This window comes from Myotis nattereri (genome assembly GCF_964212035.1).
Source record: "Myotis nattereri genome assembly, chromosome: 8".
In the NCBI taxonomy this organism is placed as follows: Eukaryota; Metazoa; Chordata; class Mammalia; order Chiroptera; family Vespertilionidae; genus Myotis; species Myotis nattereri.
In genome coordinates, this window is record NC_138083.1 from 19,993,977 (window position 1) to 20,009,818 (window position 15,842).

Sequence of the window (15,842 nt, forward strand, 5' to 3'; positions counted from 1 at the left end):
TACAGAGATTGCTCCTTTCCTGGTTGCCACAAAGATCAGGAAAGAGGGGCCATAGGAGAAGGGGGCCCCTAAAAGATAAGGTACAGCTCTTCAGGGGCTTCTGTGAGCTGTGCTGCTAATGCTGACTAGGGACAGTGATTGGTTTGCGTGAGGTGTGTCCTTCGCTGTGTGCGTCACATCCTTCCTCTGCATTGTAGCCACCTCTGAGGTGGGAAGAGCAGGCAGGACTCAGTCAATTTTCCGCATGGGTGGACAGGCTCAGTGGTTAACTAAGCACCGGTCAGTTAGGAATCCAGAGCCTCCACTGCTCATCGGTCTCTGACATGCTTGGCCACGCTGCTCCGGTTCTGTGCACGCTGCCTGCCTTCTTTGCTGATGGTTTTGGTGGCCTGCTTGGTCTTTTTCCCTCTCTCGCATCTGACTTAGCCCAGGTCCATATCGTGGTTTGTTTTCTCCTGTGGGCTTTGGTAGTCACATCTGAATATGCAGGAACCACAGGCTGTCCCTTGGAGACATTTAAACAAACAAACTTCAACTGAGTAAATTTAAAGATCTTGGACTTTATTTACCAATTCGTGAATCAGGCAGGATCCCATCTCTGAAACAGAAAGGAACTCTGAGGAGCTGTATGGAATGACAGGCTTTCACAGGAAGAAGCAGGTGGGCCAGGAAGCTGCAGCAGTGTTTCAGGTACCGCTCACCTTTCCTTAGAGATCAGGATGGCAGGCAGGTTTTTTCAGGCAGATTGCCTCACTGGCGTTGACCAGGAAACTCCCCACTGACTGGTTTAAGACTCCATTCCTGGAGAGGCTGACACTGTAGGTAGGTTAGGTGTTAAGTCTTGGTTTACTGACCTGGGGCTTAGCACATGTGACTTCATTTGTACCTGTTGTATTTAACATGGGTGGTGGAGAAACCAGGAGGTTAGGACACTGGCCTCATGTCTCAACTGATGGCTTCTCACCCCATAGCGTCAGATTTAACTGGTGTGAGGTGCAGCAGGGCATCAGGAATTATGTTGCATTGATTGTCTGTTGCACACAGAAGGTGACCTGGCGTTGTGTCACCTATTTTCTTCTATAGGCAAAAAAATTATACAGCAGGATAGCTTAATACTCACAGCATTGCTGCACAATTAGAACTTTTTAGCAGCCGTGTTTGGTAGGTTTTATTCAGTCATTTTACAGGTGAAGAAACCACGGCTTGGCAAAGTTAAATAAGGTGTCAAAGTGACAGGGTGTTTGAGAGTCAGGTTTAGAACCCAGGTTCCCGAGGCCCAGTGCTTCCGCCCCACAATTATTAAAGCAGTCTGCTTGGCGACATCGGCTGCTATGCTTGGTGAAAAAGCGACAATACGTTAGACCACGATTGCATTTTGTTCCACTCTGACTCGAATGAAAATCTTTGAGGAAAAAGTCCTGCAATTTAGTATTTTGAAGCATGTCTTTCTCCTAGCTGGTGTATTTGGCTGGTAGTATAGTAAAAGGAATCAATTTTCTTTTTACACGAGATATATATAAATCTATTTCCAAAAGCTGTCACTGAGAATATTTTTCTAAAACAGATAAATCTGGAAGGAGGGTTGCAATGATGGAGTGGGTAAGAGCAGGGAACACTCATTTCTTTATGTCTCATGGTACTGCAGTACTAAACAGGAATATCTCAGGGCATTCAATAGTTGGTCCAATGTCTGAACACAGGAAACAAAAAGAAGTATGAATAAGTGTTCTTATGTTCTCAATATTTATATTTATATCACTCCTCTTAAACGTCCACTTTTAAGAATATGTTGTTTGTGTGTTTTGGAGAAGCACATTGAAGAAGTTTGGTCATATGCACATCCTTTTTTCTTCCTTTTGTGTCTCAGAAGAGACAGAGGTCCCTGTGCCTTGGTCCTGGAGTCAAAGCCACAGCTGTGGGTCTGCAGGAAGAGCCAAGCTTCGTTTCTGTTTTTGGAGTTAACATCTGCCAAGTTAACTGATATTTATAGAAAAAACACATTTGCATTTAAAAATTGAAAATGTATATAATAAACCAAAAAAAAAAAAAGAATTCTCACCCGAGGATAGGTTTACTGATTTGAGAGAGAGAGGAAGAGAAAGAAGCATTGATCAGTTGCCTCTTGCCTCCTATATGCGCCCTGACTGGGGATTGAACCTGCAACCTAGGTATGTGGGCTTACCCGGATTTGAACCCACAGTCTTTTTGGTGCATGGAACAACACTCCAACCAACTGACCCACATGGGTAGGGCATAATAAATTTTGAAGCATTAATTTTATTGTAGTCCTTGAGTTCAAGAATAGTATCTTTTTTCTTTATTTCAATTCTTTATTCATTCCTTGACTGCTTATTCCTTCATTCATCCAAGTGCTTGGCTGTAAGGAAGGACTGCTGGGTATTGTGGATATATAAAAGGTGGGCACTGTCTTCCCTCAGGAAGCAGCTAGACTGGTGGGAAAGACAAGTATGTCGACCAACAGGAAACAGAATGTGGAAATTGCTGTGGTGTGTTAAGGAATATTTCACAGACTTGTTTGACTAGGAGGTGTCTGGGAAGGCCTCCTGGATGAGGAAACATCTTTAAGGGCCGTGAAGGAAAAGTGAGAGGGAGGAAAAAAGGATAATCCAGGCAGAGGGACCAGCATGAGGAGGGTCTTTGTGAGTCCTGAAAGGAGGGGTTCTTTGGAATGGGTTGGGGAGCTTGAGTTGACCTAGTGCCCTGTTTGGAGAGTGCTATTTGTATGGATTCCCTAAGTGTGTTGGCTGGCCCATTGTGTTTTAATGGGAGAATGTAGCTGAAATCAAGTTAGAGGGCTGGCTTTGCTCTCAGCAATTCTGTGTGGCTTTGAAATATTGATTCTTGCTTAATTCCTCTAACCTTTCACGATGCTGACTAGTAGCAACTTTGAGTGAGTCACCTAACCCCGTGGGGCCTCAGGTTCTCTACCTGAGGGGAGGTCCTGTGTTAGGTCTCTTCCTGTCCTCTGAGTGCATCCTCTTTCTGTCAACTGCTCCATTTCCCTGAGCCTCATCTTGGCTCTCCAGCCCTTCACCATCTTGGCTCCAGTTGTCCTCCCTGCAGAGTATCCACAATTACCAGTGAAAGTGTCATCATCTTCAGTCTTGAGCAGCATTTAGTTATTTATGGTTTTGGGCTTGAATTTTCTAATGTTTGAAATTCTTCAGCTTTTCTCACCTGGGACCAGGCTTGCATGACAGAATTAAGCCTGATGCCCTGAGTGAACTAACTTCACTCCTGTGCTTCTGGAATGGTACCAATTATGAGCCTTCTTTAGGTGTATACTCAATAACGTGCATATTATCCCTGATAGCTGCTTTACCACAAACTGGATAATAGTTTTCATACTGTTTTGCTCCTTGCTTTTTGTCCCCACTTCACAGTGTTTCTCAGTGACTTTGGTGTTGCCGGGCTCAGACGAGAGGCCCCAGGTGAAGGGCAACAGTGGTAACCCAAAAGGCAGTCCCGTTCTGGATTTTTGTCTGGAGCTGGGGAAAGGTGAATTGTGCTTCATATGAGGACTAGTCGAGACCACCTAGCGAAGCTTCATCTCAGAGCTGAAAGGCATTTAAGCTTCCTCACTGTATAGAGCAGTGATGGCGAACCTATGACACACGTGTCAGAGGTGACACGCGAACTCATTTTTTTGGTTGATTTTTCTTTGTTAAATGGACTTTAAATATATAAAATAAATATCAAAAATATAAGTCTTTGTTTTACTATGGTTGCAAATATCAAACAATTTCTATATGTGACACGGCACCAGAGTTAAGTTAGGGTTTTTCAAAATGCTGACACGCCGAGCTCAAAAGGTTCGCCATCACTGCTCTAGAGTCTCAGCTCTGCAGAGGTGAGGAGGGAATCACTGACCGACTTGGGCAGTGACTCGTAGGCCTGGCTGGTCATCAGCATCTAGGAGGTTAAATATACAGATTCCTGGTCCCCAGTCCTGGGATTTTCTCTTGGTGGGTGTGGGTTAAGCTCTTCAGATGCTTCTGTGGATCAGCAGGGCTTGGGAATCCAAATCTGGCCCCGTCCTCTTTTGTGTGCATCTTCATTCGCACCCCTGGCCCAGCATTTCCTGTGGGCCCTCCTCACTGGGCTGCGGCTCCACTCGCACCCCCACCCCCCTAGAGTCTGTGCACAGCAGCTAGAGCAGTGGTTCTCAACCTTCCTAATGCCGCGACCCTTTAATACAGTTCCTCATGTTGTGGTGACCCCCAGCCATAAAATTATTTTCATTGCTACTTCATAACTATAATTTTGCTACTGTTATGAATCGTAATGTAAATATCTGATATGCAGGATGTATTTTCATTGTTACAAATTGAACATAATTAAAGCATAGTGATTAATCACAAAAACAGTATGTAATTATATATGTGTTTTCTGATGGTCTTAGGCGATGAAAGGGTCGTTCGACCCCCAAGGGGTCGCGACCCACAGGTTGAGAACCACTGAGCTAGAGGGATCATTTGGAAACTTAAGTACAATTATGTCATTCCCCTCCTATACCCTAAACCTTCCCGTGTTCATGGCTTCATAACACATTTTAGTTCCAAAGTCTTAGCCATTGAACCAAGGCCATTAGGCCTGCCTCCTTTTCTGGCCTCATCTTCCACTTTGCATCCCCTCTCTCTTCTGTAGTCACACAGGCCTTCTTGCTCGTCCCCCAAACCTCTGGCTGGTTCCTGCCCCAGGGCCTGTGCACCTGCTGTTCTCTTTACCTGAAATGCTCTCCCCAGATCTTGCCTGGCCCTCAGCCCCATCCTGGACAGGTCTTTGCTCCCACATTCCCTCTGGTGAGGTCTTTTCTGATTACTTGTCTTTTGCCTCTGCCCTGGTCACCCTTTCATTTCTTTTCTTTCTTTTTCCCCCCAAATATATTTCTTTACTTGATTTCAGAGAGGAAGAGAAAAGGACACAGAGATAGAAACATCAATGATGAGAGAGAATCATTGATCAGCTGCCTCCTGCATACCCCCACCGGGGATCGAACTGCAACCCAGGCATGTGCCCTTGACTGGAATCGAACCTGAGACCCTTCAGTCCGCAGGCTGATGCTCTATCCACTGAGCCAAGCCGGCTAGGGTGATATTTTTTTACTGTAGTTAGTAGTATCCAGAATGTTATATTCATTTTTCCTAACCCCACTTCTGTGCAGATTCCAGAAGGACTTTGTCTGTATCCTTTACCACTTTTCCCTGCACCAAGAGCATTATCTGGCATGCCAACAATATTCACCGACTATTTGTGGACGGAATGAGTACACCCATCTTCCCATACAGTGACCCGCTAAGCATTTCATAGCCTCTGACTAAACCTCCTTTGTGATGACTCCGCACATCTCAGGGCAACTCATTTGTATTGAGACAATTCTGATTGTTAGTCTATCTGCACTTCAGCTGGAAACAGAGAAAGTAGCTGCCTTCTTTCTTGCCCATCGCGCTCTGCTGGGGAGTTGGGATGGTGGCTGCCACTTGTCAGTGTGCCCTACAGCATGCGTTTCCGGAGGGTTAGTGTGGTGGGCCCCATGCCTGCTGCCCAAAGCTTCCTTTGCTGACGCTTGTTGTCCAGCTGCAGGGGTACTGTGGGCTTGGCCCTCACTGTCAGCCTCTCGCCAGGCAGCCCCCAGTCCCTGACTGCTCATTGTGGAGGTATAAAGACCTGGTCATTTGTCCCAACCTGGGCATCTCTGAAGGGCTGCTATAGCTCCAGGACCGCCTGCGGGGTCTGCCCAGGCTGTCTTTAAGCCTGCGCCTGGGCCGCCGCTGCCCAGTCCTGCTTCTGCCTCCCCCTCCCTCCAGGTGTTGGCCCATTCCAAGGGCACCTTAATGAGCACCCTGCATGCTAAACTCCCCCGATTGTCTGCCTCTCTGGGGTCCCAGCCTTAACAGCTGGCTCTTTGCCTAATGTTTTAGGTTTATTACACCCTCTCTAGACCAGGGAAGATCATAAAAGACTCAGCTTAATAGCTCCCCCCTGTTTTCTCAGGGCTCAGCGGAGGGTTTCACTTAGCATGGGGCACTCAGCATCTGAGCCTGACAGCACTGCTGTCCTTGGCGCATTCATCGTGGCCGCCCCCGGGGAATGGAGTGGAGGCCGTGCAGACTTCTCACTGGCTGCCCCTCCAGGTTGGCATTTGGACGTACCAGTAGGTCGTGGCGCTGCTGACCTCTACCTGACTTCTGTGTGGTGAGGCACATTCTGAGGAGCCGAAAGGAAGTCAGGGTGATTGCCTGAAAAACCCACTCTAATTTTTTTCAGTATCTGTCTCCCCTGTTTTTTTTTTTCCCCCTCAAAAACTGAGTTGTGGGTTTTATGGATACCAAGAGGAGCAACTAAGTGTAGTCAGCAGACCCAGCGTCTTTGAGGGCTCAGAACCAGCCATAAAGGGTATGAAAAACACGACTTCAGGGGAACAGCTCTCCCTGAGTTTGTTTTCACACTTTAGCATAAGTGAGGTGGCATATTTATGGACCCTCCAGTACCCCACTGGGTGCTGAGGGTTTCATTGAAGACTCGGCTCATTCACTCTCCAGGCTTGAGAAATGGAGGTTGGTACAAATGCATTTCCTGGGAACTGCCCTCTGGGTGAACACACCCGTGGGTAAGAGATGGTGTCCTCCCCGGGGCTAGCAACCAACAGTAAAGGGTGAGTAGGTCTCATGCAATATTTGGGATATAGTTATACTAAAAATTTATTTGTTTATCTGAAGTTCAGATTTAATTGGGCGTCCTGTATTTTATGAGGAACCCTGATAAAAGAGAAGAAGGGAATTGCTGTTGGGTCTAGCAGAGGGACCGAGCAAACCACTGAGCATCGGGGATCAGAGATGCTGCCCCAAAGAGGGGAATCTGGGCTGACTTTGAATGTTGAGCACCATCTGGAGAGAGGCACATCGGGGCAGCCACCAGGATACCCATGGTGGGGGCGGTGTGGAGTGCAGGTGGAGGTGCAGTCCTCTGTAAGGCTGGGCAGTCAGGAGAGGAGGCTGATAAGCCAGCCCTCATTTTACATGCCATGTAAGGAGGCGGACTCAGCCCTAGAGCACCCAGGAGCCACCCAAAGTTTTAATTTAGGGTCTTTGAATTAACTAAATTTATTTTAAGGATAAAAGTAATATGAAGTCATGGTACAATAAATCCCAGCAGTGAAATATTCACTTCATTCCCCCCCTTCCCTCCCCTCCCCCCCCCCCCCCCCCCCCGAGGTCCAGAGGTAAGTACTGTTAATGCTTCCTCCTCATCCTTTCTGGAATGTTCCGAGATGTTCTGGGCATCGGGAAGCGTGATGTGCATGTTCTGCCTCACTGTGCTTATTGCACTGCAGACTGGAGCGTGGACAGACTGTTTTGCTACCTGTTCGTTCTCCCACTCGTGGGCTTCTTCCCACGTAGTACGTGGGGAGGTCACCCGTTCTTTTTACATCAGAGTTTTTTATTTTTACTTTTGCTGTTGGGTGTCCTGCAATATGAACTCAGTTAAATATTGGTTCCTAGTATATGAGTTTTAAGGTGAATTTGGGGGGTACTGATTGACTTCAGAACTCGGGGTGAATAAGCCCATCTCTAGGATCTTCCAAGCTAATGGCTCAGTTAGGAGAATCAGCACCGTCCAGTCAGGCTCTTTATTATGGAGGGGCCACGACACCACCAGTGAGCAAGTGGAACCAGTTAGAATTGCTGGATAATTTAAAAGCATTTAAATATATTTGAATTCATATAGGGTTGTGTTTTTTTTTTTTTCTTTTTCTAATAAGCTTTCTCCTACTCACATATCTGAGAGCTAATACAATTTTTATCTCTTTTTCTGATTGGATATTTTACATCTTTTTCTTTCCTTCCTACCTCACTCCACCCCAATATTGATCTGTAACTCCGTATACTTACTCCAGCTGGTTCATTTATGGCATCTTATGATCTAGTTTGCAGCCCTTTCAAATAAATTACTTATTTGTATGAAGGGACCATAATTGACTTTTCGGTTGAGAAACCCAATTCACTAAAGTGGCCAGGGAGAGACATAGTTCATTTTGCTCTATTATCGAATCAATGTTCAAATAGTATTTTAGGATTATTTATTTTCCTCAATATGAGAAAAATGTCAAGATGTATTTCCCATGTTTCTTAAATGTCAGAGGAAATTGACCCGAGCCAGGGGAACTCTCAGTGCCTGGTGTTTTATGGTTTTCAGCTGAAGGAGTGAGACAAAGCACTGAGCGAGATTGCGAATGTTGCCCCCTTGTGCTTGGTGGAGTGTGAAGGAATCTGGGTTCTTCTCTGGGATTCTCTCGACCAGTGGTTCTCAACCTTCCTAATGCTGCGACCCTTTAATACAGTTCCTCATGTTGTGGTGACCCCAATTTCATTGTTACAAATTGAACATAATTAAAGCATAGTGATTAATCACAAAAACAGTATGTAATTATATATGTGTTTTCCGATGGTCTTAGGCGACCCCTGTGAAAGGGTCGTTCGACCCCCAAAGGGGGCGCGACCCACAGGTTGAGAACCGCTGCTGTAGAGTGTGGAGAAGCAAGAACAAAGGATGCTGAGGGAACTAGTAAGAGACATGGCATGAAGCAGAAGATGCACATGGTGAAGAGTCGGCTGGGGTAGAACCATTCATGTAGCCTTTCAGTCAGTCCATCACATGCAACACCATTTCCTGAGCACCTCAGGTACTGTGCCAGGGTCTGGGGATGTAAACCCAAGCTGGCAGAGTTCTTACTCTTGAGACATTCACAGTCTGGGGTTGAACAAGCAGGTGGGCCATCTAATGAGGGGATGGGGCAGAGGGCTTGCAAAGGCTCTCTAAGGGTGTGGGGTCTCAGCTGAGTCTGGAGGGATGGCTGGGAGTTGGCCAGGAGAGGAGCTAGGACAGAGACAGTGTTGACCGTCAGATCACGAAGGACTTTGTATACCGCAGAGAGTTAGATTTTATCCTTTAGCCTTTGAGAAAACACTGAAGACGTTTAAAGCACTGAAGACTCATGGTAAGAGTGGAGTGTGGATGGGAGGGGGCAAGGCTGCAGGAAAGGGACTAGGGAGGGGTGATGGTGGCCTGACATGAGACAGTAGCTATGGAGTGGGGAGATGTGGCTGAGGTTGGTAAACAGGGGGTAGATTGGGCAAGACTAAATAACTGAAAGTTTTGTGGGGGTGAGGGAGTAGGAGGCAAGGCTGTTGGATGGGCCCTGAAGTCACCTGGGGTGAAGGGGAGGCCGTGAGCCGTCAACAGTCTCGGGTGGGCCAGTGGGCTGAGCAGGATTGGTCAGTAGGGAGTGGAGGGAAAGAAGGGCCTGGAGCTTTTCTTCTTCCCTTCCTCTCTGAAATATGTGAAAGCTCGACAACCCTCCTGCAATCTACAAGGGATGAATGCACTAAAGGGTTAGTTTCAATAACTCCAACCTTCATAACTGCTTTATGGAGATTACATTGACTTTTCCATAAGCATTTTCATGAACTAGAGTGAGATTTGCTCTCTAAGGGTAAAATTCTAGCTAGCATCTTTTTATAAATATTGTACTGCGATATTATATTTGGAGTAAAGATACATCTTTTGGTTTTTTTGCTTAAGAAGAAAATAATATAGGACATTGCTATTTGTGAGATTTCCTTTCTGGAACGGATGGCCTCTATCTAATCTTGATGGCCTGTGATTACTTTTAAAATGACTTCAAGCTGTTAGCAGCCTGACACTGATATGGGAAGCAGTCCGGGGTGGAAAAGGCTGAAGCCCACAGCGGGGCAGAGTGGTGGGAATGGGGGAGCCTGGATGTGATGGCACTCAGGTGACGACTTAGGTCCGATATATTGAGCATTTGTTACTCTTGGTCAGAAGCTAATGTATAATTTAAGAGCAAAGGGTGAAAACGGTGTCAGCTGACTTAGGTTGTATGCATATCCTCCCATGCAATTTAAAAAGTAACTTTAAAGGTCAAAGTACAAAGTTGGCGAGTTTCCCAGTGTACAAAGTACAGACATTGTGGAGTTTACTTGATGAGAGTAAATGTAAGACCAGTTATCACTCTGTCATATTAGTACAGTGTCAGAGCAGTGCTTTTCACACCCGTGTTCACTGGAATCTCCTGGGACTCTTGTTACAGTGCAGATCCGAGGTGGGGGCTGAGAGCCCTCATTCCTAACAAGTTCCCCAGGGCTGCTGCTGCTGCTCAGGTCCTGGGCTCCTTTTTGACTAATAAGGGTCTGAGCCGGGGTGCCTATCTGTTGGGGCACAGAGCTATTATTATTGAGAAACTGAGGAAAACTAGGGATCCTCAAGAACAGTGAACCTGTCACCATCGCCTTCCCCCACCACCACATCTGAATCATACAACGTCAAGGAGGTGGTGAAACCTTTGAAACCCACCTCGCATCTTCAGTTTTGATTTCAGGAGTGTGAATAGAAAGATGCTCTCATTACATAGTGGTCTGTCGGTCAGTATCTTTCCTAGTACTTTTATAGAATGGATGTTACTTTAAAACTAGGAAAGTGCTTTTGTGCTGACCTACAGGTTAGAATAAATGATAGCATGGAAAGCCCTGTAAGGCTCTGAACTGGACCTTATAGGTATAAGGCTCTGAGCTGGGGCATTACTTAACCTCTGGCTTCCAGCCCAGGCAGCAGGCATGGTAGCAGCTGCATTGCTTCGTGTTTTAGAAACAAGAATTGACAAATGCTGTGGTTACCTATCGGGGTTACTTCTAATCTTAGATCCCTGGATTATGCTGTACCTCCACAGGTTCTGTACCTCCACAGTGGTTTTGAAATGAGAGATCTAGACAAATTAGGTTAGCAAGTGGCTGAGAAGCAAATGACTCATGGAGGAATGGGAAGGATTTAGAATGTGGCTTGGTAATAACCTCACCCATGCAGTTCCCTGCTGGGTAGGATATACTAGTACTTTTCACAGTAGAATGCTGCAGGAAAGGGGCTAGTTTGTGAAATATTTTCTTATCATGGGGGTGTCCCTGGGGGGCAGGAGTGGAAGCACCTTGCACATGGGAGGGGTTTCATTTTATGTATATCTTTAAAGCCATTGTTCGCTTCATATAGCCACCCTTCTTTACACTGGATTGGAACAGTCAAATGGGTTCTCTGTGAACCCACTGTAGTATCTGAGTGGTGTTTACAACATGTTCTGTGCCTGTTCATCTGAAGGTGGCCAGGATGACACCAGCACCTGTTTCCCCCAGCCCTGGGTTATTTGGATGTAAATCCCAGACGTCATATCATTTTTATTTGTAAATATTTCAGTAAGTATCTCTAAAAGATTAAGACTTTAAAGAAATCATCATATTTAAAATAGTAATAATAATTCCTTAATATCATCAAATATCTGGTCAGTGTTAACATTCTCTACATGTAATTTCAAACACCCTTTTCTGTTTGAATTGAGATCCAATTGGCTATTAAAAGTCTTTTTAAATAGATTACTATTCCATCTTTATATTGCTTGCAACTTGTTATTGTTGTTGAGTAAATCGGTTCATTTATCTGTCAGCTTTCCCAGAAGCTGGATTGTGCTGATGCCCCCTGGCACTGTTGGTGGTGTTCCCCCTGCCCCCCCGAATTTCCCAGTGGTTCCCAAGGGAGGAGACTACCTGTTGGTGGTGTTCCCCGCGCCCCCCGAATTTCCCAGTGGTTCCCAAGGGAGGAGACTACCTGTTGGTGGTGTTCCCCCTGCCCCCCCGAATTTCCCAGTGGTTCCCAAGGGAGGAGACTACCTGTTGGTGATGTTCCCCCTGCCCCCCGAATTTCCCAGTGGTTCCCAAGGGAGGAGACTACCTGTTGGTGGTGTTCCCCCTGCCCCCTGAATTTCCTGGTGGTTCCCAAGGGAAGAGACTACTGGGCAGGAATGCTGGTCCTTCAGTCAGCACGCACAGCATGTCTGATTAGCTCCTAGAGCAGTGGTTCTCAACCTTCCTAATGCCGCGACCCTTTAATACAGTTCCTCATGTTGTGGTGACCCCCAATTTCATTGTTACAAATTGAACATAATTAAAGCATAGTGATTAATCACAAAAACAATATGTAATTATATATGTGTTTTCCGATGGTCGATAGTCTTAGGTGACCCCTGTGAAAGGGTTGTTCGACCCCCAAAGGGGTCGCGACCCACAGGTTGAGAACTGCTGTCCTCGAGGGTGCAGTAAGCAGCCATTGATGGTCGCTCCCTGGTGCCATTAATTCACCAGGGGTTGCAAAATGGTGATATTCCAGTGTTTTCATTCCATCTTCATTTATTAGCTGGAAATCTTTAAAAAAGGAACTTCTCCTCAACAACTATAACAGTTGTTTGGTTACTCTGGCGTGCAGATTGTTCAGGAAATGCCAGGGAAATGCTTGATTCTTTCCCTTTATCTTCTAGCTTTCAAAATAATGAGGTGATTCTTTTGATCCTCCAAAGGGGGCCATTTCCGTTTTTATTTCTCAATTATGACTTCATGAACTTACGCATATTCTGTGTCTTTCTCTTGCAGTTATTCTTCTTCTTGCCGCTCAACTTTGGCCAGTAGGAACTTACTCAGGTTGACTCCTGGGTCCTTTCGACATGGCCTTTGTATCAGTTAGCTCTTACTGTGTAACAAACTACCCCAAATGTAGGGGCTTAACACACTATTATCTAACAGTTTCTGTAGGTCAAGAGTCTGGCGTCTCTCAAGACTGCACTCTAAGGTGCCAGCCTTCCCCACAGTCACCACCTGGTGTGGCTGGGGTGGGGCCCTTGCACGCTCACCGCATGGCTGCTGGCAACCCCCAGTTCCTCTGTACTTGGGCAGCTAGCCTTCACCATAGCCAGGGCTCTATCAGTTTTAGTTAAAGTTCATGCTAGTTTCTTTCCATTCAGATTTAGGATGATGGAGCTTTTACTGAACCTCATGAATATTATGTTTGTATCTCTTTCTTTCTCAGTGGCACTGACATAATTGCTCATGTATTATCCCATCATACACAAACAAATCTCAGAATGATGATACTTACTTCCCCACCAAAAATATGATTACTGAAAATGCTTTAATATTTTTTTTATAGTTCCTTCTCTCCTTTTGCTATGTCCCACTACATTCTACAGTGAAATTCCTCTGTACAGTCATAATTAAAATTGTTTGTTACTGTGCATTGCACAGTTAGGTTTATTTGCTTCAACTTATAAGTTTCCATTTTAGGTTATTTTAAAATACAACTTTGGGAAGCATTTTTCTCAGTCTGTTGAGATCTTGCTTCCTGGCATATCTTCTGTTTAGCTCAAATAAACTCTAATAAACCCTTATAATTTTTTTTTAAATGTATAAGATTTCCTTTTATTTTTGTCATTTTAAAAATGATTTAGAGATAAAGGTGTATTTTCGTTATTGTTGTTTTAGAAATCTGGCTTTTATCACTGCCCCCTCCACTACATTTTCTTCTTTTCCCATAGGTAGCTTTTATTAAAACATTTTTTATTAATTGATTGATTTTTAGAGAGAGATGAAGAGAGGAAGGGAAAGGGAGAAGAAGAGGGAGAGGGAGAAGGAGAGGTGGGTAGCTTTTTGAAAAATAATTAGCTTATCCTTCTTATCTTTAAATATAAGAAGTAGTATGCTTGTATGTTTTTCTCCATCTTGCATTCTCTACTCAACAATAAATTGATTTGGCTTTCACTCCATAGCAGTGTATAGAGCAGCCGTGGGCAAACTACGGCCCGCGGGCCGGATTCGGCCCGTTTGAAATGAATAAAACTATTGAAAAAAAAGACCGTACCCTTTTATGTAATGATGTTTACTTTGAATTTATATTAGTTCACACAAACACTCCATCCATGCTTTTGTTCCGGCCCTCCAGTCCAGTTTAAGAACCCATTGTGGCCCTTGAGGCAAAAAGTTTGCCCACCCCTGGTATAGAGCTAGCTCTTCATTTCTTTTTCAATGATGTAACACTCTGTTGTGTAGGTATGGATGTTCATTCTAGGGACCTATACTTTTTCAGGCATTCTCTTGACTTCCTCTTCTGAATGGATATAGAAAAAAGGTGGAAAGTAGGGGCAGTGCCCTGGCTGCTTTTAGAAATAGTACCTGGTTGGGACCACTCACTCTACTTTTCTTCTTAGCTCTCGTCTTGGGTGGAGGGATAAAGGGTCTTTCTTTCTATAACCAGTTGAGTGGACTGCTTTTTCCATGCTTCACAGGCCTCTGTAGTTTCTGTCATTTCATTTTCACTCCTTTTAACTTACAGTTAGACATTTTTTCTAGGTTTGAACAACTCACTATTTGTCGGTCTCAGTTTTTGATGGTGGTATCTATATTGTGTGTCTTCATGTTTATATTCGTAAGGATTTGGGAGGAGTTGTATCAGTGATTGTGCTTCAGATGCCATTTAAAAACAAACTCCTATATGTAAAAAGTAAGTAACACAGTTTGTTTTCTAACAGTCTTTTCTCTCCTAACCAAACTGAATTTTTTGTGTTGTAGGGAAAAGGACTTGGAAGCCAAATTCATTATACAAATGGAGAAAAGCAAAACAACAATCACAAACTTAAAGGCAAGTAGCAACCTGCCCTTGCTGCCATTCCATGAGCCCCCGTGTCTGTTATAATGACTTGTGGATAAATAAGACGCTTCTGCCATGTCCACACTCCTTTCTCAGTTCAGTTAGGCATGTCAGCTTGCTCTTGGCTTTGGGCTCCATCATGAAGCAAGAGGATTGATCCCGTTTCCTCTCCCATCCCTCGTTTCCTTTGATCTGAAAACCAGACCAAGCTCTCGCTCTGCCATGGGAGCTCATTGGCTTGACCCTGGCATATTTCTCTTGTATCCTGTGGTGGATCCTTAGCCTGGCCATTGACTACATTTTGTGAATTATTAAATAAGCTTTGGCCCTTGATTTCTTTTTATTTTTAATGAAAAAAAATGATGTTTGTAGACGTTGCAAGAGGAGCTGGTATTATTCAAAATTTAGGGGATGAAAAATAAAAACACTGAATTTTTTTTCTGAAAAAAGATTGAAAAAATAATTTTCTAAGATGGCAAGTCCTTCCTATTGCACTTAAAATGTCCTGTTTGTTTCATTGATCAGTGATGTTGTTAAGTCCCTGAATACTTTTTACTTAGGGGGGAAATAAGGGAGTAATATTAATAATGAGTCAGGAGCTTTATGGACTCATCCCCTTCCTCCTTTAGATACTCTCATAAACTTGCAGGTTTGCATTTCTGAGGCCTGCTGCTCCATGGTCAAGTGCAGGTCAGTCTCAGGTTGGATTTCTCTTAATTTGTGGCTCCAGGGACTGGACACTTTAAAATCTGATTTCAAAGTGGTGCAACTTGATCTCCAGTGGTAGGAGCTAGGGAATGCTCCGTGCCCTAGATAATTTGATAGGCCTCCTTTGAAGCTCTGGTGTCCCTTTGCCTGAGGCATTCTCCACTGGAATGTCTTTCTTCCTCCACTGACCTGAGTCCTTATACCTTCTAGCTCTGTCTGGCTCACACTTAGCTTTCCCTCCTTTGACCTCCCACACCTACTCAGTTTCTGCCAGTCACCACTCGTCCCTTCCCGGCTGTTAGTTATCTTTGCTTGGCTTTGCTTCATGTATCTTTGGGTACTCACAGTGCTGTGGTAAAAGTTTAATCATTAAAAAATTGCATTTACTGAAACAAAGTGAGAGGCCTCCTTTCTTTGTGCATAGTGGAGTCTATTTTCCTTGTTTACTCTGTTGTTTTTTTGAGATTACAAGCATTTCCTCAACTGATGTAGCCAGAACATATGCCCAGACTTTTAGCATTTTAATAAGAAGAACCTTGACAATTTTTCTTTATAGTGTCTGAATTATATTGGAAAAA

At 44.6% G+C, this 15,842-nt stretch overlaps 1 protein-coding gene across 3 annotated transcripts in view; it reads left to right on the forward strand.

Moving 5' to 3' along the window:
• KIF16B (kinesin family member 16B) overlaps window positions 1-15,842 on the forward strand; it is a gene marked incomplete at its 3' end in the record, with an annotated part of 271,444 nt that overhangs the window by 17,064 nt on the left and 238,538 nt on the right. For all 3 annotated transcript variants that reach the window (XM_081097230.1, XM_081097231.1, XM_081097229.1), the window contains exon 2: window positions 14,478-14,547. In XM_081097230.1, the coding sequence (XP_080953356.1) occupies window positions 14,478-14,547 (70 nt within the window). The remainder of the gene's footprint in view (window positions 1-14,477; window positions 14,548-15,842) is intronic.